Here is a 25,721-nt window from a genome sequence, read left to right as displayed (position 1 = left end):
TGTACCCTCAGCAAATTTGCAGATGACACCAAGCTGAGTGGTGTGGTTGACACGCCTGAGGGACAGGATGCTATTCAGAGGGACCTGGACAACCTCAAGAAGTGGGCTCATGTGAACCTTATGAGGTTCAACAAGGCCAAGTGCAAGGTCCCGCATGTGGGTTTGGGCAACCCCCGGTATCAATACAGGCTGGGGGGTGAAGGGATTGAGAGCAGCCCTGCAGAGAAGGACTTCGGGGTCTTGGTGGATGAAGAGCTGGACATGAGCTGGCAACGAGCGTTCACAGCCCAAAAAGCCAACTGTATCCTGGGCTGCATCAAAAGAAACCTGGCCAGCAGGTCGAGGGAGGTGATTCTGCCCCTCTACTCTGGTCTGGAGTACTGCGTCCAGCTCTGGGGTCCTCAGTACAGGAAAGACATGGACCTGTTAGACTGGGTCCAGAGGAGGGCCATGAAAATGATCAGAGGGATGGAACAGCTCTCCTATGAGGAAAGGCTGAGAGAGGTGGGGTTGTTCAGCCTGGAGAAGCGAAGGCTTTAGGGAGTCCCGATTGCAACCTTTCAATACTTAAAAGGGGCTTATAAGAAAGGTGGGGACAAACTTTTTAGTAGGGCCTGTTGCAATAGGACAAGGGGTAATGATTTAAACTAAAGGAGGGTAGATTCAGACTAGATAGACGGAAGAAATTTTTTACAGTAAGGGTGGTGAAACACTGGAACAGGTTGCCCAGAGACGTGGTAGATGCCCCGTCCCTGGAAACATTCAAGGACAGGTTGAACGGGGCTCTGAGCAACCTGAGGGGCACTGAGCAACCACAGGACACGTGCAGGATAACCAAGGGATCAGGCCCAGCCAGCACGGGTTCATGAAGGGCAGGTCCTGCTTGACCAACCTGATCTCCTTCTATGACCAGGTGACCCGCCTAGTGGATGAGGGGAAGGCTGTTGATGTTGTCTACCAGGACTTCAGCAAAGCCTTTGACACTGTTCCCCACAGTATTCTCCTGGAGAAGCTGGCGGCCCGTGGTTTAGACAGGTACACTCTTCGCTGGGTAAAATGGCTGGATGGCCAGGCCCAGAGAGTTGTAGTGAATGGGGTGAAATCCAGCTGGCGGCCGGTCACAAGCGGAGTCCCCCAGGGCTCAGTTTTGGGACCGGTCTTGTTTAATGTCTTCATTGATGATCTGGATGAGGGGATAGAGTGCTCCCTCAGCAAGTTTGCAGATGACACCAAGTTGGGAGGGAGTGTTGATCTGCTGGAGGGTAGGAAGGCTCTGCAGAGGGATCTGGACAGGCTGGATCGATGGGCTGAGGCCAACCGGATGAAGTTCAATAAGGCCAAGTGCCGGGTTCTACACTTTGGCCACAACAACCCCAGGCAACGCTACAGGCTTGGGGACGAGTGGCTGGAAAGCTGCCCCGCAGAAAAGGACCTGGGGGTGTTGATTGACAGCCGGCTGAATATGAGCCAGCAGTGTGCCCAGGTGGCCAAGAAGGCCAACGGCATCCTGGCTTGTATCAGAAATGGTGTGGCCAGCAGGAGTAGGGAGGTGATCATGCCCCTGTACTCGGCTCTGGTGAGGCCGCACCTCGAATCCTGTGTTCAGTTTTGGGCCCCTCACTACAAGAAGGACATTGAGGTGCTGGAGCGTGTCCAGAGAAGGGCGACGAAGCTGGTGAGGGGTCTGGAACACAAGTCTTATGAGGAGCGGCTGAGGGAGCTGGGGTTGTTTAGCCTGGAGAAGAGGAGGCTGAGGGGAGACCTTATCGCTCTCTACAACTACCTGAAAGGAGGTTGCAGAGAGGTGGGTGTTGGCTTCTTCTCCCAAGTGACGAGTGACAGGACTAGAGGAAATGGCCTCAAGTTGTGCCAGGGGAGGTTCAGGCTGGATATTAGGAAAAAGTTCTTTACTGAGAGAGTAGTGAAACATTGGAATAGGCTGCCCAGGGAGGTGGTAGAGTCACCCTCCCTGGAGGTATTCAAGGAGCGTGTGGATGTGGCATTGTGGGATGTAGCTTGATGGGCATGGTGCTGTGTGGTGTTGGGTGGGTTGGTTTTTGGTGTGTTGTGGTTTGTTGTTGGTTTTTTGGGGTTTTTTTTTGTTTTGTTTTGTTTTGTTTTTTTAAGGTTGGACTTGATGATCTTACAGGTCTTTTCCAACCTTAGTGATTCTGTGATTCTGTGATCTAGCAAAAGATGTCCCTGCTCATTGCAGGGGGGTTGGACTAGATGACCTTTAAAGGTCCCTTCAAACCCAAACCATTCTATGATTCTGTGATTCTAAGAAATAGTGACTGACGATACCGGTGACAAACAAGATTCAAGTAGATAACCATGAAGTGACATATATGTGAAAAAATAAATTTCATATGTACAAACTGAGTTCTGAGCTAACGACTGTAGTTCAGGATTGTTATCTTGGGTTATGACAGACAGTTTAAAAAAAATGCCACCTTAATCCAAGTAGTTGGAAGTAAATCAAACTTCAGGAGTCACAAAGATAAGGTAGCCCTTATCTTTGAATAAAAGAGATAATATTGTTATTTCATCATACATATATATATATATTAAATACAAGTTTCCATACTAAAAAGCAATTAGCTTTTTGATAGCTATTGTCCTGGAAACGATAAAATAATATCTTACCCGTTCTTTTTGTTCATGTAGGTTTAAGTATTTTAAATTGTCTTCTGCTATTTCGTCTATAGTCTGGGGCCTAACCACTAATGTTTCCATGGCATCGGTGAGAAATGAAGAAACATCACACAGGTGACCTATATAAAGAAAGGTGGAAAACAAAGTTATCATGGAGAAAATATTTGTACTAATAAATATGCAAGTCAGACAAATGTACTGTGATACAACACTGTCATAAGATATGATAATGTACACAAAGTATTTGCTTAAAAAATTGCAGACCCCAATTTTATATGCTACTTCAACAAAAATCACGTTTGTGTTTATACATAGTTTTTTAAATGTAATCCACTGCATTCAGTATATGATTTAGACCGTAAGTATCAGAGTCCCTTCTGAGAATTAAACAGAAATGCCTAAGGCCTTTATTTATATACTTTCAAAACCTGTATAGATCTTTTTTGGGTAAATGGAGAAAAACAGATATTAAAATTGGTTTGGGGTTTTTTGGGTTTTGTTTGTTTGTTTGTTTTTTCTTTTAAAGAAACTAAGGATCTAAAGCCACCTTGCTTTAAATATCGAAAAGATTCACAAACAAAAGCCTGATTAAGCGATAATGTCGTATTTTCCTACCAAGGTAGATCTTTTTGGTACTGAGAAAGTGGCTGTACAAAATTCCAGGAAGTAATACATCTTCCAGGAAACAATTCATCTTTCAGGTTATGAAAATAATTCACTTTATGCACAACGCCTGTTCTGTCTTTCCTGTGCTGACTGTTATACTTAAAGCACAAAGCAATGGTATTTCTCACCATCTACACCTTATTCCACTTTTTCTACCTGTTTCAGATATAGATAGACCAACCAAAAATAGGGAAATATTTTGCACTCTTTAACACTCTGCATTTTGACAATCTAAGTGACAAGTAACTCTATGGAATAAGTCTAGATTATTTAAGACTCCTGATGAAGTATTTCAATTTGTGAAAGAAAAATCTAAGAATATTTTTCAGTTACAGCATTTCACGATGCCTCCTTCAACTACTCTCAAACATCTAAGAAATTTTCCTCCCTCAAATGTCAAAGAAATTTTCCTCTAGACAAAAGAAACAATCAAAATAATGTTCATATGCATTCTTCTACATCTGGAACAGATGCGGCCAAAACAAGTGAATGCAAAAGATGCACATGGACATCAAGGGGTCTTAGGTTAGGCCTATAGAGAATATTTAGTAACAGATTACTTCCTCTGCACTGTGATTTCTGCAGTTCACTGTGCCCGAGAGTAAAATATTTCTTAAACAAAAAGAGTATTTACATTAACACAAATGTCCACAAGTGCAACAGAAAAAAAATATTATTCATTAAAGTTATTTACCTTGAATAGATTTTCTCAAAGAAATGACAAGAACATCATAAAACTTCTGGATGAAATCATCAATTACAGTTTTCACAGGGTTGCAATTAACAGTTAAACAATCTATCCTGATGGTGCTTCAAGACAAAAGATTAAAAAATAGCAAATATTCAGTAGTGCACTTATGTGTCAATATGTCTAGGATCTATGCACGTCTATAGTTTACCCTGATTTTGTAGCCTAATAAGAAAAAATTTCCCTCGTAATTGTACAAATAAAAGTCATAGCTTATTGGGAAAATTACTCATATTATTGAAATATTTATAGCCATTAGGCATATATATGCAGTTTTATTGGGGCTAAGGTCTAATGCTCTGCTCCTACAAATAGTTAGACAATTACTTGATTTTATACAACCGATGTCACTAAATTCAAAAGGACTATTTCTATACTCAAAAAGAAAAAACATTTTAATTATTTGTACAGTCATGTCTTTAAATCTCTAATTTCCACAAGAATGTACTAACCCAGGCTTCAATAGTCTTAAAAACATAAGAAAAGCCATGATGGCTCATATCAAGGCCCCATATGTAATATCTCACAGTGACTATAAGTAGCTGCCTAAAGAAAACTAAGAAAAGGGCTAGCTTATTTGATACTTTTCCGTGTATCCTCCCTCAACAACAGTTATTTTCAACTCATGGCACCTAACAGCCACATGTGGTTTCTGGCTATAAGACATGTCAGCCAATTTTTCTTCTGTTCATCACAGTCTGTCCTTGAACTCATGAAAATCTTTACTACTCAGAATATCACTTAGCCAACAAGCTCCAACAGTCCATTCTCCTGCATGAAATGTCACCTTTTTACTTGTTCTGAACATGATTCCCACCAGTTTCGTTTGAGAACTGTAACCATGCAATACACTAAATTCCATGTGAATATATGTAAGAATAAAAGCCTACACTAGCCTGTCTTAAACTATAAGTTATAAGAGGTAATCAAGTGTTTAAATGCCGGAATTATTTAATGTATAAACATATACTAAGTCTGTTCCAAACTGCCACATATACTCTACCTGCACAGGACTTAGCTGAAAGAATTGTTAAAATATCACCGTGTTTTGTAGTATTTCAGAATTACCCCTGAATTCTGAGGGGGTTTCCATCATATCAAAGGAAGACATTAAAAGATTTCCGAGAAGGCTGCACAGATAAAAGGGTATAAGTGTCTAAAAATAAAACTGCAAAACAAAAATCTAAACATTTAAAAAGTACAATATTTTAAAAACAGTTTAATTTCTATCTATATCTCCATGTAAAAAGAATATTTCTATTTTACTATTACGTTTAAAGTATCTGATAGAATACATTATTCAAACAAAAAAATAGAGTTACACTATACCTTGGAAGACGTTCTGCTTCTTTCCCTCTCACTTTTAATGCTTTGAAGTTTTTTTCCCAGTCCTGTTTGCTAGAAAGATGTGTCTCCACCAGAGTTTCCATATCTACTTGGCCAATTACGATCCATTCCTTTTCAACATTATTTTTGATTTCATGGAAAAGAAATATTTTCCAAACTAAAACCTTCTGTTTCTCAATAATATTAAAATACTTTATAACATCTTCAAGCTACATTCTCTTTAACCTTTGTGCTCCTTCAATTACCTACAGATTCTCTTAGTGCAAAAATCAGGAGGTACAAAATGGTTTGACATATTCACATGTTTAAGGATAACCAAAACAGATTTTGAACAAGAGTAAAAAGACAGCTATAATACTGAGGTTTCAATGGAAACTGTGCATCTGCTTCAAGCTAGGTATGTGCTTGTGTGGTTGGCTTAACACGGATGGAATTACTAAGCTTTTCCTTATGTGCGTTGCAGAAAAGGACAATAATGCACAAATGCCATTGCTCAGTTACTTCAACGGATGTCATAAGGTTTTGCAGGGAGAAAATTAGAAGGGCCAAAGCCCAACTAGAACTTAACATGGCCTCTGCCAAAAAAGACAACAAAAATGTTTCTATAAATACATTAGGAACAAAAGAAGGGCTAAGGAGAATCTCTATCCTTTACTGGATGCGGGGGAAAACATAGTGACAAAGGATGAGGAAAAGGCTGACGTACTTAACGCTTTCCTTGCCTCAGCCTTTAACACTAAGACCAGTTCTTCTCTGGGTACCCAGCCCCCTGAGCTGGAAGACTGGGATGGGGAGCAGACTGAAGCCCCCACAATCCAAGGGGAAATGGTTAGCGACCTGCTATACCACTTAGACACACACAAGTCTAAGGGGCTGGAGGGGATCCACCCAAGGGTACTGAGGTTGCTGGTGGAAATGCTCACCAAGCCATTTTCCATCATCTACCAGCAGTCCTGGCTAACCGGGGAGGTCCCAGTTGACTGGAGGTTAGCAAATGTGATGCCCATCTACAAGAAGGGCTGGAAGGAGGATCCGGGGAACTACAGGCCTGTCAGCCTGTCCTCGGTGTCGGGGAAGATTATGGAGCTGATCACCTTGAGTGCAATCACACGGCACATACAGAACAATCAGGTGATCAGGCCCAGCCAGCATGGGTTTATGAAAGGCAGGTCCTGCTTGACTAACCTGATGTCCTTCTATGACAAGGTGACCTGCCTAGTGGATGAGGGAAAGGCTGTGGATATAGTGTACCTGGACTTTAGTAAAGCCTTCGACACTGTCTCCCACAACATTCTCCTGGAGAAACTGGGTGCTCATGGCTTGGACGGGTACACTCTTTGCTGGGTAAAAAAATGGCTGGATGGCCAGGCCCAAAGGGTTGTAGTGAATGGAGTTAAATCCAGTTGGTGGCCAGTCACAAGTTGTGTTCCCTAGGGCTCAGTATTGGGGCCAGTTTTGTTTAGTATCTTTATCAATGATCTGGAGGAGGGCATTGAGTGCTCCCTCAGTTAAATTTGCAGACGACACCAAGTTAGGTGGGAGTGTTGATCTGCTGGAGGGTAGGAAGGCTCTGCAGAGGGATCTGGACAGGCTAGATCGATGGGCCCAGGCCAACCGGATGAAGTTCAATAAGGCCAAGTGCCGGGTTCTACACTTTGGCCACAACAACCCCAGGCAACGCTACAGGCTTGGGGACGAGTGGCTGGAAAGCTGCCCCGCAGAAAAGGACCTGGGGGTGTTGATTGACAGCCGGCTGAATATGAGCCAGCAGTGTGCCCAGGTGGCCAAGAAGGCCAACGGCATCCTGGCCTGTATCAGAAACAGTGTGGCCAGCAGGAGTAGGGAGGTGATCATGCCCCTGTACTCGGCGCTGGTGAGGCCACACCTCCAATACTGTGCTTGGTTTTGGGCCCCTCACTACAAGAAGGACATTGAGGTGCTGGAGCGTGTCCAGAGAAGGGCGACAAAGCTGGTGAGGGGTCTGGAGAACAAGCCTTATGAGGAATAGTTGAGAGAACTGGGGTTGTTCAGTCTGGAGAAGCGGAGGCTGAGGGGAGACCTTATCGCTCTCTACAACTACCTGAAAGGAGGTTGTAGAGAGGTGGGTGCTGGTCTCTTCTCCCAAGTGACAAGTGATAGGACAAGAGGAAATGGCCTCAAGTTGCGCCAGGGGAGGTTTAGATTGGATATTAGGAAAAACTTTTTCACTGAAAGGTTTGTCAGACATTGGAACAGGCTGCCCAGGGAAGTGGCTGATTCACCATCCCTGGAAATACTCAAAAGATGTGTGGATGAGGCGCTTAGGGACATGGTTTAGTGGCGGACTTGGCAGTGTTAGGTTAACAGTTGGACTTTATCATCTTGAAGGTCTTTTCCAACCTAAACAATTCTATGATTCTAGGATTCTAGAATGTCTAAGGACAGTAATACACAATGCCATTGCTCAGTTATTTCTAGAATGTCTGAAGCTTAAAATGATACAAATCTAAAAAAAAAAAGTATGAGTCAGTCAGATATTAAAAATACCTTGAATTGATAAGAAACTTCTGTCAGCCTTCTGAACAAATTCTCTGCTTTACTGAAAGCGGTCAGAAATCCATTTGCATTTCTTTCAGTCATAACAGTGAATATAGACTCTTCTTCTACTTCACTTACTCCCCTAAACTGATTTGGAATGGAGATGAATCTCTTCATTTCTCTGTAATATCTAGCTCGTACTTCTTCAAAAGGAGGTCTGAATTGCAACCGCCCTTGCCTAAAAAGTGAAACAAATCATACAAAAACTATTATCTGAATGTAATCTGAGCCAGAATACTTTCTTAATAGGAAAAAAAAAAAAATCTTACTTGAATGTTAGATCAATATTTATTTCTGGTAAATTCTCATTGAGTGCTTCTAAGCCCATTTGATACTGATGCTCCAGAGCTTTGTAAAGTTGATGATTCCAGTGCTGTCTCCAAGCTTTCATATCACATGATTTGAAACCCTAAAATTTAACAATGTTTACTTTTATTTTATTCCTCAAACCATAACTATAATCTGAAACTGAGTACAGTACAATGCCTGAAGACCAGGATCTTAGTAAAATTCAAAGAAGTATCACACCACTGGAACAGGCTCCCCAGGGAAGTGGTCATGGCACCAAGCCTGTCAGAGTTCAAGGAGCATCTGGATGATGCTCTTAGTCATATGGTTTAGTTTTAGGTAGTCCTGTGAGGAGCAGGGAGTTGGACTCGAGGATCCTTATAAGTCCCTTCCAACTCAAGACATTCTATGATTCTATGACCAGTTTGAATATTAAGAAGATCTAGAGCTATTACATTTATTTTAAATTAATATAGCAATAAAAAAAAAATCCAAATAAAACCAGTCTCTATGGCAGTTCAGCATAACAACTTCACTGAGGTTCATCTCCCATTGGTTTACTATGAGATTCTTCAAGGTTACTCTAAAATGCATGAGACTCTGCTGGAAATAAGATACAGAGCTGGCTGAATGAGAGATCTAAACCTGTATCACACCTTTTATTTTCCTTTGATATGTAAGCTACCTTTTAAACAGTATTTCAGAAAATTCTTGTGTTTCCACAGATCAACGTTAACTAATAAGTAGATGTAAGATTTTATCTTAAAGAATTCACATTTTCATTAGAATCTGCTACATTGCACTGTAAGAATGTGTAAAGCCATATCATACACTCAAGTCTGTAAATGGTCACTTGTAAGCCATGCAAGGATTTTCAAAAGGGCAATACAAGTTAAAAAATAAATTAGAAACTTCTTCCAGCTTAACAGGTTCTCTTCTACTTAATTGGGTAGAGATTTTCAGCCAGGGCTTTGGAGGCAGTCCAAGGTTGCTGCAGGAAGCTACACAGTTAAGGTCTGCCCTACAATTCAAGGCTGCCCAGAGGAACTCTTCCAACAGAAAGATTCCAGAGATTAAGAAAATTTGAAATTGTCTCAGTTAAGCCTTAAGACAATTATAAATAGAGGTTTTAAAGAAATATGTAAAATCTTGATAACAACAGCAGTAAGACTATACCATCTTGTAATTTTCCATAGTGAAAACAGGATACACTTGGTTAAATTTTATCACTTATAGTCAAGGATAAAAAAAAGTGACTAAATACAGTTTAGTTAATTTACCATATAAAATATTCTGTAATACCGAAACAATTTTCAAACAGATCTTAAAGCAAATATAGACTACTAATTTTAAAAAAATATCCTGACTTCAAGACACAAATTTGCAAACTAAATATCAAAGGAAATTACAACCCAAAAGCTGAATCAATGCACTTATTTATTATTCATATTATCTTGAGAAGATGGAAAAATTTATAAGAAAAATACAGTTGAAATACTGCATTTATTTGACTGGCAAATACCAACTAAAATCATATGGGTTTGCATCAAAAAGGCTAAGAATACCATATCCGTCTAAGAATATAGCCCCATTATTGCTGAAAACTATAGGAAAAATTAAACTGACTTGAATGATATCTCAAAATGGCTTAGGTGATAATAGGATCATCCAGTTACTTTGATGATATTCTTTATCAAAATCTTAATAATCTTACCTAATGGTCTTAAGGGTCTTTTCCAACCTAAATGATTCTATGATTCTATTCTAAAAGTTGACAGTTGATAAGTGAACAAATAAAAATGTGGCTTTTTCATTATTTCAGGCAGAAATGCATTTTAATTCTAAATTTTACATGTCTTCTATTCTGCCTGAGGATCACTCATATATGTACCAATTTATTTCACCTTGTGTTAATGGCTCAGACACAACTGATCTACATGACCTAAGGTTTTCCCATTTTCTCATCTAACCCCTGTCATCTGACCAAGGTGCTTCTTCTCCCATTACTAGTATGACATAAAAAAGATTACCCTCATCCTCCTCATCTGAGATTTTACCTCACATCTGTCATCAACTAAGTAGTACACAGTCAGTTTTCCTGAGCTAGGTAGTAACTCCTTAATCAAAAATAATTCAATCATGCTATGTTTGAGTCTGAAATCTTGATTACTGTTGAAAAGTCAAATATTCACAGTTTGCAGTACGATAATGAAACCCTGCCTGTGACTCGAGGCTGGCAAAACCAGTTCTGAGCTCCTGGAGTCCGTCTTTCCAACGCTGCTGCTGCCGAAGTAGATCAACATTCATGAGAGAGATAACCTGTTTAAATTTTAAAGGATAATAAACATATTCATCACCACATAAATGAAAGAAAGTGTAAAGTAAGCTATAAGAGACGTGATTTCAATTTCACCTGGAAAATATACCTTTTCAATGAAGTTCGTGTGCCACTTTCTTAGTTTTCTATTTTCAGTAGAAAGCCGTTCAGCAGCAGCTTGGAGTTTTTGGATATAAGCTTCCAGTTCTCCAGGATTATCCCATGTTATTTGAGCTCTTCCTCCAGGACCAGATTTTGAATGCTTGAAAAACACACAACTTTCGTAAGGTTTAATGACAAATATAGTCTACCAGCTAGCATACAGGAAGTAATAATATGAGAAAGATGGTCTTACTCCTAGTAAAAAATGGAGTACCTCCCTCTCACTACTGCACTAGAGACATAATAATCTGGCAAATCACAGACACATGGGCATATCATCATAGCTACATCAACACACTGGGGAAGGATTAATGCCAGACTCTTAACAGATCTTGAAATAAATCCACTAATGTTGAGACTCCTGCCCCACACACAAGTACACATCCTAATCCGAGAGGACACCTTAAACTCCTCCCTTCCTCTTTGTTCTGCACAGACCCAAAACCAAAATGTCACACTAGTAATTGCTATCCAACTTCACCTGTTTATCATTAAAAATTTTTTTTAAATTACAAAGTAAAATTCCACTGACTCATAAGCAGCTTTGGGGAGTTCCATTTCTCTGGACTTTTTATCAAAATTCTGGGGGTTTTATGCATTTTTCTAAGTTTACAGTAGAAAATCACAAGAAAAAAGCTTCTGAAGTTCCACAACTGGACTTATTCCTAAAAGATGTAGGGCAGAAATCACATCAAATAGGAGAGTATGTTGTGCCTTTGAACACTTCTGCACCATCACTGTCCTAGGGTCTGCACACTACAGGAATCTGTAACATAATCTGCAGCCAGCCCAAGGAAAATTAAAGAGACAGTGTGGGAACTTTTTCCAGGACACTTTTGAACCTACAGTTTGATCTGGACTCTCCAGCACTTCATGTGAACCAATCCCAACCCCAACATCCCTTCTACTTTCAGCCCCGTTCTTATACTCAGTCTTGCAAAATGGTTCTCAGGAGAAAGTTTCCCGTTGTTTCTGTAATGCTTGGTCTGGAGGCATTATTCTCTTGCCCAATACAGAGTTTATGGGCATGTTATAATTCTCCAGCCAATCTCACATTGTAAGACTGTTGGAAGAGGGTGGAGTGCTTCAAGCTGATCAAAACTGCTGAACTGAAATCCATTACACACAACATGTTTCTCCAGACATAAAATAGAGATATGGTGTTAAAAAACTGTAGATCGTAGTGTAATTTTGAAGTTTATATTGTCCCTTCAAAGCAGAAAAATGAAAATAAATAAGTAAATTCTTCCAAATTGCTCCAAATTCCTTAAAAGAATCTAAAACTTCTTTAAGTATAGTGAACTTCCTAGCAATTATTAAAAAAACCCCTCTTCTCAGAGCAACTATATTATGTCTGAACACCAACCCACTGTAACAAACTGTATGCATAAGTCAATAATCAGGTAGATCCACAGATTCTTTGTTCTTAATCTAAAACAGAAGCTATCCATTTTGAACCTGCCCAAAACATGAATTAGAAATATTCAAGAGAATTACAAAATCCACAGTGATTCAATAACAGTCAAAACACTGAAACCATTCCTTAATACTAATTTATCTCCAGAATAAAGTATATGCCATTTCTACTAAAATAATCCCAAATAATATTATTTAGAACTGTTAAAACAGGAGTTACATTCCTACCTATTAAGGAATTGACCACATTGTCGTTCATGTGTAAAGTCAAACACTAAAAATAATTCCTGAGAAAGCATATTACACTAATATCCAAAGTAAAAAGGAGTAAGCAGTTGTTTAAATTACAGTATCAAAAAAAAGTGCCCACTGATTTCAATAAATGTTAATTAAACAGATGGTGTTGCTTGTATGGAAATGCTGCAGTTAAAAAGTCCAGCGATAAACACAGAAAAAGCAGCACGGAATATGCACAGATACCATTGAAATGAAAAATACAAAGAAAGAGGAATTCTTTCACCTTAATTATCTGTTCAAATGCTAGAGCAGACTGTAACATCATTGGCTTCTGACTCTCAATCATTTGTTGATCAATAGAATTATAAAAATGTGCCACCTGTAAAAATGGAGAGATTAAATTTACAAGAACAAAATACAAGAAAAAAAAATTTATATGCCAATAAATGTAATGCAGGATATTTCTGAGTGATGCCCAATCAATACCATTAAGATATGAGAATTAACTATACTAGTAAAATGTTTACAAAAATAAAGTACTACACAATACTAATGTGATCCTATCTTCTTCTAGTGACAAATTCTAATAGCAAAAAAGACTGCTACTTACACATGTCTGAGGTGATTAAACTTCACCTTAAGTGAAATAGGTTCAGTCTCTGATTTATTGTAAGTGGAACAGTTCCACTACTGTATGCAAATGTAGGCATCTAGCACCATTTCAGAGGCCTTCAAGTATCCATGACATCCACCAGAATACAACACAAGACCTAAAAAAGATCTATTTGCTTCCAGATTGGCAGTTGGAGTAAGAGGGATAGCCTACAACTTGGTTTAGTTGTCTATGCATAGTCATCTAGTGGCTTTTGAGATGACTAAGGTTTCCACTTGGGCACCCATCAACGATTCAGATGCATGGGTATCTTTTAGGTCTTGTGTCATCTCTGCCTTAGCTGTGCAGGTATCTCAGATACCAACAACGCCTCATGTGAAACTGAAATGAGCCTATGTATCCACATAAGAATTTTTACCAATATACACATATCTATTCTTGCATCTCACAGTAACAGAAGAAAACTTGACATGGTCTTTCAACTGAAATATAAGTGCAATAAAAACTTATGTAGCACTGAGTCCAATCAAAAAATAACCCCCCGAAAAAACAAACACACATTTCCATTAAAATACCTATTAATATATTTTCAGTTGAAAACTAGCAATGGTGAGGACAAGCTGGTCCATTTTATGACATCTTCCTTCAATTATAATAATCAGAAACTGAGACTAAAACCAGGAGATCAATTAATTACTTGTCTTATTTTTGTATATTCTTACAGTAACTTCGTATGGCTTTCATACTATAATCCATTTGGTTTCAAAAGAAGACGCATTCTGAAATTATAAAGCATTTCTTTATTTTTGTTCTCTTTTAAGGACTCAGTTAATTTGTCCAAGAAACAAGTCACTTGCATACAGGCAAAGATAGCGAAAAGCTTAACCACACAATCAGAAAAAATAATAGTCTAGAAATGTTCTACTACTAAAGCTGGGAAGTCAGAACAGAAAATTGTTACAACATTTAATCTTATACCTGTTTGAGGATGACCGCCTGCTTACAGAACTTTTGTGCAGTGTTTGCAACATGCTGTATTTTAGCCGGTATAGCAAAACCAAGTGCTGATAGCTGACGTACTTCTCTTAGGAGAGTCACCAAACGATCTGAATAAAGTATGTTTAATGTGCCAAAAAGGTGATCCAACTCCATTACAGGACTATTAGCTTGGATGCTAAACCAAAATCAAATTAAACATATTATTGAATATAATTTGATATTGATCCTTTCTTAGGTGCATTTTATAATAATATAATAAACAATTTTTAAAAGCATGATGTCATTCTATTATGTTTTTCTATGTTTACTAGCATTTTAATTTACTCAGAAGATATTCTAGTAACCTTTCTCTTAATTTGAAGCCAGTGAAGACAAGAAAAAATGAACAATGCCTATTGGTTTTGCTCACAAAGTTTTTCTGGCTTGTTAAAATAGTTAACGTGTAACTCACAGCTAGACAGAATTTCTCAAAACCACTGGACCCATCATAGTATCTCAAGCTGGCACTTTACAGGCCCTAGCCTTCAGCACTGCAAAGGGGAAGAAATTCTCTGAGGGAACCAATCCAAGAATCAGGACTTGGATCAGTGAAATGTTTTGGTATACACAATCAGATGCTAATAAGAACATCAGCCTATCTTTAGATTTTACTCCGATTTTTTTTTCTACTATAGTAATGCTTATACTATCATCCTTTTAGGCTTTTTCCATAAAAGCTTCACTCATTTTTTCACTTTTTTTCTCATTGTTTTCTAGTTCCCATATCCATTGCATTCCCCTTTGCAGTGAGGTACCGCATTTCTTTTCCTTTTAATTAATCTCTTCACATCTTTTAAAATCTCGCAATAACAAAATTTTATGGTACTAATAAATTAGATGGCTGTTATATATCAGAGTGCTGAATCTGCTTATTTATTATATTAGAGTGATTTTCATAAAATAAAAGTTTACATATAAATATCAACTCCTGTACCCTCTGAAACTGTGGACGAATTCCTTTTTCAAAGGAAGTTCACAACATGCAGAGATGCAGACAGAACCTATGTAGCCAATCAATTTAAAAAAAATGTTAAAATATATCACAAGCGGAGTCCCCCAGGCCTCAGTTTTGGGACCGTAATTGTTTAATATATTTATGGGTGATCTGGATGAGGGCATTGAGTGCTCCCTCAGTAAGTTTGCAGACGACACCAAGTTGGGTGGGAGTGTTGGTCTGCTGGAGGGTAGGAAGGCTCTGCAGAGGGATCTGGACAGGCTGGATCGATGGGCTGAGACCAATTGTATGAGGTTCAACAAGGCCAAGTGCCGGGTCCTGCACTTGGGTCACAACAACCCCAGGCAACGCTACAGGCTTGGGGACGAGTGGCTGGAAAGCTGCCCTGCAGAAAAGGACCTGGGGGTGTTGATCGACAGCCGGCTGAATATGAGCCAGCAGTGTGCCCAGGTGGCCAAGAAGGCCAACAGCATCCTGGCCTGTGTCAGAAATGGTGTGGCCAGCAGGAGTAGGGAGGTGATCATGCCCCTGTACTCGGCTCTGGTGAGGCCGCACCTTGAATACTGTGTTCAGTTTTGGGCCCCTCACTACAAGAAGGACATTGAGGTGCTGGAGTGTGTCCAGGGAAGGGCGATGAAGCTGGTGAGGGGTCTGGAGCACAAGTCTTATGAGGAGCAGCTGAGGGAACTGGGGTTGTTCAGTCTGGAGAAGAGGAGGCTGAGGGGAGACGTTATTGCTCTCTACAATTAATTACCTGAAAGGGGGTTGCAGAGAGGTGGGTGTTGGTCTCTTCTCCCAAGTGACAGGACAAGAGGAAATGGCCTCAAGTTGCACCAGGGGAGGTTTAGGCTGGATATTAGGAAAAATTTCTTTACTGAGAGAGTGGTGAAGCACTGGAACAGGCTGCCCAGGGAGGTGGTGGAGTCACTCTCACTGGAAGTGTTGAAGGAACATGTGGACATGGCATTGTGGGACATGGTTTAATGGGCATGGTGGTGTTGGGTTGATGGTTGGACTTGATGATCTTACAGGTCTTTTCCAACCTTAATGATTCTGTGATTCTGTTATATTTTAACATTCCATAAGGTAATATCATTATTTTGGGGAACACAATTCACAAGGTTTAAATTTATTTTCTTACCCTTCTTTCATCTGCTCTATTTAGACTGCAGAATTTCTGGTGAATAGCAATTTATTTGTTACTCTACACGTGTCATCTATATATCACAGCTATACTCTAATCTCATCTGGTTTCTAGACATTATCATTATATGGATTACAATGGATAACAAGTAGTAACAACAAGCAAACCAAATGTGTCTTTCATTCCAGGTGTTACTAGAAACTGCAAGATTAGTTATTAACTCTATACTTCACCCTACCAGCTAAGCCTGGCAGGATGATGAAATTATAATGAAGTCTTCTCTTTTGTTTCTCCACTCTTTCTCAGTTTAAATAAAATTTTGAAATAATTTTTTTTTATTTCCTTCATCAAGTTCTATTGAATTACACCACACTACAGATTTCAGCATAAACATTATTTAAACAAAAACGTATTTACCAAAGTCCTGACTTGGGATTTGATAATTCTGACTGGATATTCCTCGACCAGTCATCAAATTGTTCTTGTTCATACACTTTTAACTGTTCCAGAAAAGAATCTGCTCTTTGATGAAAACTTTGAAATCCAGACAAGTCAGACAGAAGAGCCTCTGCCAACTTGATAGCATCATCCACCTTAAACACAATCACAAAGAAAGGAAGCTTAACTTCCCGGTATTCAATTTGAAAAGAAAAATCACCACAATAAAAATCAGTATTATAAAACATCCAAGTGGGATTCAAAAGCAGATTAGGAAAAAAAAAGTGAATCCTGAATTGTGTCCCAGATGTTCAAATTCCCATTACAGTAAATTGAATAAATTGTCCACCACAGGTATTTACCACTACTAAGTTACCCCAGAGTATCCCACCTGGTCTTTAGTTAACTCTCCATAAAGGTACAGATCTCCCATGCCTCTTTTGTTGTATCTATAAGGTCCATGCCAATACTCAAAGGTATTTCAAATGGGATTTCACATCTATGTGTGGACAAATTAATCAAAACCCTAGTCAATACAATCAGTGGAGATTTGAGAGCAATTACTAGCACAGCCTAAAATAGACACATAACTGACATGCATCAGCTGAACTACTCTCTAGGTCTTTAGCAGACCAAGCAGAAGAAATAATTGTGAAACCTGAGATGCTGCTTTTCTCTCTGTAGGACACACAACAAAGTAACACCTTTAAGACCTCCACCCTTTGTCACATTCAGCTGAAATGGGCCCTTGAGATTTCTGCAAATCAGAGGTGAATGCCCAAAAAACTGGGCTAATAGTTATTCTGGGGTAAGTAACTTCTATTCTCACTCAAATCTATAGTTACTGTAAATGGCACTTATGTTTACAGAAAACATTTTGCTTTTAACTAGTCAATACTTTCCAAAAAACGTTCCAGAGTTTCCAACTAAAGTGTAACTACAAACTAACAAAAATAACATAAGTTAAAATAGAGTCAAATAAGTTTTAAACTCATTCTGTTGTAAATTTAAAATGCAAACCGGATGGTAAAATTTAACAAAAATGTCTCCTCTCAGAATTTTAGTCATAAAATTAAGTCATAAAAGCAGGCAGTTCAGTGTATTATGAAAAGACTGTCTTCTGGGTCAGTTAATAAAATTCAACTTAGCAAGCAGCACCACTGATAAAGAATCTTGATTATATAACTCTTGGGAAGTTCACAGTTTTTCTGTGGGGAATTCCCCACAGAAATCTCAAATACCATGTTTTACATTCTATAATAATATTGTATTTAAACAGTAACAGAATCTGCTACCTTCAGTTCCAGCTGCCGTACCCATACAATATTATTGACAACTTCAGAAAGGTTTTTGCCTGACAGTGGTCCAGAAACATCACCAGGAACACCATGGCATCGAGTTTCAAAGTCTGTCTGATAGTCTAACACAAGCAAAAGATTCATGTTAGACCAGAAACCTAATAGAACAAGCTTAAAATTATTATTGTAGTTATAAAAATATATTAGGGATACTGACATAATTCTAAAAGTAAATAAAGAATTATGGTATTTGCAAAAAACCTAATGCAATTAAATACTTTTAAATACATTTTTACCTTTGACATAATCTTGAAGTCTTGCTAGCAATGTTTCCCTTTCAAAAAGCAATTCTTTGCTTATATTTGGATGCTTTATCAGTTCCTTATATTTCTGAAATGTCTGAAGAAGCTGGAATATGAAGTTTTAAAAAGTTATCTCTTTCTCCTGAAAAAAATTTAAACATATTCTGACACCACTCATTAGTGCTGTTTGTAAGTATTGTCTTTGGCTCTAAGCACTTATTCCTGTGCTCTAAACTGACTACTTATTGAATTCAGTAACTTTATCTTTAGGAAAGTTTTCAGACTACAAAAGTACCCATACCTGCTGAGGATTGTCCTGAATTTCTGAAATAAATTTCTTCAATTTGCTTGCTATTTTTTGTTCCGCTGGTGCAATAATTCTTTCATACTGAGAGACTGCTGCTTTCCATAATGGCTAGAGATAATGAGTTCCTATGTTAGTTTAGGACTATCCACATATATCATAAAAAGTCACGGAAAGAATGTGAATAAACAAAAAACAAGCATTATACCTCTGTGTAAGGATTATAGTGTACAGGATTTAGGCCTGCAAAGGGTTCAAACACTTGGGCAAGATGTAAAGCATTTTGTTCTCCAGCTGGCAAAAATAACGTAAGTTTTTCATGCAGTGTTCTAACAGTTAGCACCTACAACAGAAAAAAGTATTTGATATATCCAACATATTTTTACATAAAATTTACATTTAGAAGCAAAAAGCACAAGCAGCACATCCCATCCCTTTCCTTTTTACAAGAAACTTTTGAAAGGCTCAGGCAAACACGGATTATGGAATGCTATCTGACTCTGAAAAGGCTATAAAAGTGTTTTAATTCCCTTTTTTAACTTAAAACAATGTTGTTTAATTCTGTGTCTAATGAAATAAACATGTATAATTCACATCTCTACCTCATCAAGACGTTTGCCAAGTTTGGCTAATGATTCAGGGAAATATTTCTCATTTTTCCATGGATGTAGAGTATAACGTTGCCACAGTTGCCCAGTTAGGTACTCACAAGCCGACACCCACTCCTCACAAATCAAGATGCCAGCCTTTACATTTTCTTTAACACTGTGAAAAGCATCTTCCCACAAATTCAAAGCTCCTAATTTTCTCTGAACATATCTACCTAGCGAGCCACCTAGAACACAAAAAAGTATACAAAAGCAATATGTTATGTTTGTTTAAAATAATTCCTTTAAACACTACACCACATTCCAAACACATTTTTAAACTACTAGTGTAATGTCTTGATTTTAAGCCACACAAACGTATCAATAAATGATTATTTTGTTTCAGATTCAATAAATCTCTTAAACACCTCCAAGGTGTGGTGTTGGTCCAACATCAGAAGCTGATGGATTTGGATTCTGGAATCCACACACAAGCATCTGTCTTTATCAGCAGTCATGGCAGTAGCTGGCTGCCCCCAGCAATCCTTTCCCTCATGCACACACTATTCTGGCAGCAGCAGACAAACTCACTGTCCTATGCCTGTCCCAGAACATGGGACTGCTCTTGAGAGAATGAGAGAAGCAACCTCTCTGCACGTCCTGCTCTCACCTCCACACAGACTGAATCAACCTTCAAAGGGGGGGTTACGTAAATAAATTTTCTCCTCCGAGAGAAAGACAAGGAGTCAAACAGAAGCAAGACAAATCCAGTCCACAGGCTGAAAGGTATCCAACTCCATCTTGTTTTTATCTAACATCTTCCCAAGCATGTGTGAAGGCATCTACCAGAACTGGCTGAATTACTGGATACTATAAGGCAAATAATTTTAATGGATCATAATTACAAGAAGAAAGCACATTAATGCTGTAGACTATCACTGGTGCTTTTAGGAGGAAGAAGGCCTCTGCTCAAGGATTCATTTTACTTTTTCTCAACTGTTCAATTAACAAAGACTGCATAAAGGTTTACCTATTACATCCAAGAGATTATGCATGCGTGGCTGTGGATAAGGATCATGTTCTGTTTGTCTCCACACACCATCAACAGTATCCTTGGTAGTCTCCACCAAATCCACAACTTCAAATAATGAGAGACTATCCAAGTTGTAATAATCCTAGAAAAAAATATCCTTAATACAATTACCTTGCAACTCGTATTGTAGAAACATTTATACTTTTCTGAAGCTGGCAACTGCTGTAGTTTCCTGGGTTTTATTGCTTAACAGAATATGGCATAATCCTCTCAAAAAACAAGCATTTGTGTAAGTTTATTCATGTGAAGAATGCATTGATATCTGAAGCGCTATTCAAGCAAGCGCTTTACAGGTGCCAAAAATTTTGCAGGATACCATTCATCATCACTGTCTGCATTTTCAGTTTTCCTTTTTATAATTTCATGAGTCAATTTCTAGTTCACAAACTGTAGCATACTGTTGTATTTCTACAGAAGCTCTTAGTACTCAATGGTCAAATCTGCTCCCAATTAAATGTTGGCATTCCCCTGCACCATTGTCAGTAGAAACTACATGAATGTCATTTAAAGTACAATTTTGCCTAAGAAAAAATAACTAAATATTTATCTATTCATACATTCAAAAAGAGTGTACATATACTGCCATATATTTCATAAGAACAGTAGTTTTTACTAAGTCTACAAATATATCACTGATCACACAAAAGAAAACATACTTTTGCAATGTCCTCAAACAAGTCTTTAAAATGAGAAGCTCTCTCTTTACTACACCATTTACTTCCATGATGAGTACATTCTATCCAGAACTGAAATTCATCTGTTGGTGTAAGTATAGCTGCAAATAATAATGGAAGATGTTTAAGTATTAAATACAGAAATGGTCACAAAATATTTTCAGTCAGAACATACTTTCTAAAGCAAATTTTTACTGTAAATATTATTATGTAACTATGCTTCAACTTCTGACTCTGACCAGATGTCGTATCAAGTTCATACCAAGAGACCAGAGTTGATCATCACTAATTCCAATCTACCCACCACAACCTGTTATATTTCACACTCTGCAGTCACTGGGATAACGAAGACTGAAAACTCAACCTGTAAATCAATTACTTACTCCTAAGTTAAAATTAACTATAAAAGATTTGACTGCAAAACAAACCTCGCACATCATCTTCACTGAATTTTGTTCCCATGTAACTAGGATCTGATCTTCTGAGAACAGTACTCAAGCCAGCTTCAAGCTCACTTAAAAGTTTCTGGAGTTTGGGATCAAATGTTTTACTCCATCTCTCATCCTGCAATGAAAATTCCAAAAATTGTGACTCACATGATAGAACAATTACTATTTCCCTCCCATTAATCTTAAAAAAAAAAAAAAAATTACTCAGATTAATAGCAGTAACCAACCACATGGTGGGACAATGTAATTATTTTTCTTAAAGTCAAGGAAAAGCACCACATTCTTTTCACTTAACGATTCAGAATAATACTGTAAAAAAATCTTTATCACAAAATCAAAAGTCAGTTGTTGGATTTATAAAGGAACTCTGAAAATGTACTCAAAATTCCTTGTTAATGAATTCTCTTGAGTTAAATAAATTTGGAATCTACTTCTATAGTAGAATCTGGAAATTGCTAGAATCAAATATTAAAAGTTATTGTGTTTTTCTAAAATTATTTTATTAATATTATGACATACAAGAAATTAAAGATATTTAATTGCTGAAACTCTGCTTGTTCAGCTTATGAAATATAGCCATGGTCATCATTTTTGACAAAACATCCACAAAGGGAATATATTCTTTAGTGGAAAGGAAGGAAAAGCCTCAGAACATTTTAAAAAACCAAAACTGTGAAAAATGCAGCTGTACAAATTCATCTAAAGTCTAGCATACCTATCTGCCACACATTATAGAATCATGGTTTGCATGATACAGACCTATGCATTTCACATAAAATATAAGAATACCTAAAACAAGAAAATGACACAAGACCGGAATTACTGGTGGAAAGGAGGTAAGGAGCTATTGTCTCCATTAACCACCACCGCCCAGGTTTGCATGATACAGACCTATGCATTTCACATAAAATATAAGAATACCTAAAACAAGAAAATGACACAAGACCGGAATTACTGGTGGAAAGGAGGTAAGGAGCTGTTGTCTCCATTAACCACCACTGCCCAGTGTATTCCACATTTCTAGTCAGGCACATGTATGACCACAATCCTCTTCTCACCCTTACTGATGGGAGGTGAAGTACCTTCTTTAACTTAGAAATTAGAACTATCATCCATTATTTAAGCTCTTAAAATATTTTATTTTTAAAACACAAAATATTTATCTCAAAATAGTTAACATCCTATGGAATTTCAATGTTTCAATTGGAACAGAAACAGAACATTTAAATTAGTATATTGCTCACCTTCAGTAATACTGGTGCAAAAACTTGTCGTACAGCTTGATAAAGAGTGTTAATTGGTGAATCTAGCATAGACGACACAAGAATATTACTATGAAGATTATCTTCTGTAATTACATCAGGTTGCAGCTTAAAGAACACCAACACATTATTCTTTGAATCAGTAGCTTCAATCTGTAATAATCAAGACGACAGAATTTGTTTAGAAAACTGTCATTGACTGTATATTATACTAAATTACATACACCATTTACACAAATGATTTACATCAAGAAAAAAAATTACAAAATACCATATTACTCCCTACGGGCTCTGATAACATTCTGGTAGCATCTGATTTGCACAGAAAATTAAAACTTTTATTGTGCTTATTCCTGAGTTCATAGGAACCTGAATTCCAACATCAAATATGTAATGCCTTTTTCACTATAAAATATCTGTAAATATCATAATTACTTATGCTATTTTGATTTTGAAAACTCCACTGACCACTTTCTGGAGACAAACCAGAAACTCCATCTTCTGCCTAGAGAAAACTAAGCATGAAGTCTATCTGTTTTATTGCATTTTTACGCTACATAACTTTGAGAATATTTTTCTAAATATTCAGAATTGTTCTTCTGAGTCTGAAAATACATAACTCTATTGCAATACATAGATTTCTCAAGGACAGAGAAAGGCATGCTCCTTCATCAGTAAAATCATAAGTTGTAACATGACTCTTGTTCCCTTCACAGTCCAACTTATGGGTGAAGTTCCAAAAATTGCCATAAAATCTATTATTGAAACTATTAGTGGCTGAGGAGAATTCATAAAACAGGAGAACATCATTAAACGTTTGATAAAATTATATCAAAAAGATACACTAGCTGAAATCCCAAATTCTGTGCAATTATAAACATCTGTGAACTTTCTTTCTGTTAAAAGAAACAGAGGGCTTGTAAGAACAGCTTTCAATTTTACTGGACAGTATCAGTTTTACTTTCTTATCAAGTCTTTAGCCCAACACCTACAAACATCATTTCACTGAGACAACAGGTATACATTATAGCCTTGATAAGCATCTGATCTTCCACAGCTGCTGACAGTGGCTTTATATATTAGACAGTGGCTCAGCAGCACACCCCAAAACTGGTACATGTAAACGTTCATTATTGCATGAATATAGCATGCACTGGACTTCACAGACTACACAGACGATTACACCAGGAGGTATGTAAATTACTGGTCCACACAGCAGTTCACATGTTAACAACCCATTGCACTAGTCTTCAGTGCAGAAAAAAACTGTCACTGACGTAACAGACACCATGTCCCCGGTCTCACAGCAGAATGATGGGACGCTTTGCCAGTGCACTCTATGTGGCAGGCACCGCACCGTGTCCTGATTACATGGTGATATTCACTGCACATCACACCCCACAGTATCCCCTGGATGAGTGTCACTCGCTGAACATAAACACTCAGAGCAGGACATTTCACACAATGAACCTCAGATTTGCTCACAGCCGGACACACCAACCTGCAAAATGCATGATTTGGACAAACACCCGCCTTGGGACTTGTCACCTATCAGCCAACGTGCCACATGTTGGGCCACGTTTCCTGCACGGACATTGGCAATGCAATCCTTCCAGTCACCTCCATGTACCCTTGCCCAGGAACAACCCACACATCAGACTCCACCTGGCATTTGCAGCAAGATGACATGCCATTCTCCAGGCTGCATTACATTCACACAGCAACAATGTACAGCACACTAAAACTACATGTCAGCATGGGCACGATCCACTAACAAAGATATCACACTGTCGCGTTAAAGGGCAAGGCAATTTGGCAGAAAATAAACCCCCTTGCGTTCCAGCTTGTCCTCAGATATCAGAGGGGCTGGGGGCGGCTGGGCTTAGATTCTGAGTGATGCCCAATTTTTCTGTGTTACAAGTCCGGTCGCATTCAATGTATTGAACTCTCACAATTACGGATACACTCGTAACACTAGACACTTTCAGTCTAGTCACGTTCCATGAACTAGCACGGCCACACTTAAGGGATTTGGTGGCGTTCAACGAGAACTCTCACGGCTAGATTAGTGAATAGTGCAGTTTATTGAAGCAACAGATACACAAGCTCTTTTGGATTGCCGGTGATAAAATTACTGCTTGCAAAGCATGTGCAAATACCAAGAATGTGAGTAATATAGCCTGGCTACAAATGCGTTAAGTTATAAAGCAACTCTATAGAGATTTCTAAGTTTCCCGGGGAAGCACTCCGAATAACCAAGTGTTCGAATCTTACCCAAAGGCGTCCCTGTGGGGGGGAAGAGAGGCTCAGCCCATCGACTGATCCCAGGTGTCAAAGGTGGTCTGCGATGGTATCTTCCCTGGCATCCTTCCTCTCTTAAGCCATTTTTATATTATTTGTCCTTTCAGGTGGAGCTTGAGTGACTCTAGTCATACATACCTCTATTGTAATTGGTGTAAAAATTTCTTGTTTACTTTTAAAGGTATAGACTAAGAAAAATTCAGAGCGCAAGCTCAGTGAGGGGTGGTCGCACCTTGGAGGTGGGTAGCTTTGGGATGGAGGTGTGTTTCCTGGTATTATAATGAGATTATAATGAGCAAAGTTCACCCAAAGGATAGTATTTTGTCAAAAAATGACAGACTGTTGGCTCAGGGTGGTAAATATGCAGCTCAGGGGAGTAAATATGCAGCTTGTCAGTTCCATAGTACCTTCCAGTTCCCGTCTTATCACAGAGCCTGGCCGCGGTGCCTTCACTCCGCTCCACCCTCCGTGTAGTTTCTCTTAGAGTCAGCGCACCAAGCTCCCCTGGTGTTGCCAACATCTAAGGTTGCCTAGGGAACTTCTGTGGGATGGATTCCTTGCATATTCGCCACACTCCACCCTGAAGATTTCTTCAATGCTGTACCTTTAATATAAATTTAATTCCTAAATTACCTCCAGCAATTATTCCACACACACAGCTGACCATAAGGCCTTCACAGACTCTTGGGCCAGTAATTTATGCACCAGACACTGAGACCAGCATAGATATTTGCAGTAGGAAGATGTCTCCCAAATCAGATACAAGTCTTTTACGACCACTAAACCCGGTGTGGACCCCAGGGTCTGCATCCCCACTCGCACACTGGGATGCGGTGGACACGCTGGATCC

General features: G+C 38.5%; 1 protein-coding gene across 1 annotated transcript in view; it reads right to left on the bottom strand.

Moving 5' to 3' along the window:
* Positions 1–25,721, bottom strand: part of DYNC2H1 (dynein cytoplasmic 2 heavy chain 1) — a 188,316-nt gene that overhangs the window by 162,366 nt on the left and 229 nt on the right. The window contains exons 2-20 of the mRNA XM_059824850.1: positions 22,553–22,723; positions 21,288–21,423; positions 20,842–20,960; positions 20,123–20,267; positions 19,108–19,340; positions 18,714–18,848; positions 18,503–18,616; positions 18,196–18,307; positions 17,897–18,021; positions 16,581–16,756; positions 14,005–14,200; positions 12,697–12,792; positions 10,708–10,860; positions 10,502–10,600; positions 8,263–8,402; positions 7,943–8,171; positions 5,399–5,526; positions 4,016–4,131; positions 2,647–2,774 (exon numbers count right to left, since the gene is read on the bottom strand). Coding sequence (XP_059680833.1) covers positions 2,647–2,774; positions 4,016–4,131; positions 5,399–5,526; positions 7,943–8,171; positions 8,263–8,402; positions 10,502–10,600; positions 10,708–10,860; positions 12,697–12,792; positions 14,005–14,200; positions 16,581–16,756; positions 17,897–18,021; positions 18,196–18,307; positions 18,503–18,616; positions 18,714–18,848; positions 19,108–19,340; positions 20,123–20,267; positions 20,842–20,960; positions 21,288–21,423; positions 22,553–22,723 — 2,751 coding nt within the window. The remainder of the gene's footprint in view (positions 1–2,646; positions 2,775–4,015; positions 4,132–5,398; positions 5,527–7,942; positions 8,172–8,262; positions 8,403–10,501; positions 10,601–10,707; positions 10,861–12,696; positions 12,793–14,004; positions 14,201–16,580; positions 16,757–17,896; positions 18,022–18,195; positions 18,308–18,502; positions 18,617–18,713; positions 18,849–19,107; positions 19,341–20,122; positions 20,268–20,841; positions 20,961–21,287; positions 21,424–22,552; positions 22,724–25,721) is intronic.

The sequence above is a fragment of the Gavia stellata genome, chromosome 1 (genome assembly GCF_030936135.1).
Source record: "Gavia stellata isolate bGavSte3 chromosome 1, bGavSte3.hap2, whole genome shotgun sequence".
In the NCBI taxonomy this organism is placed as follows: domain Eukaryota; kingdom Metazoa; phylum Chordata; class Aves; order Gaviiformes; family Gaviidae; genus Gavia; species Gavia stellata.
Note: the sequence above shows the minus strand (reverse complement) of the source record. Positions and strands in the feature narration are given on the sequence as shown.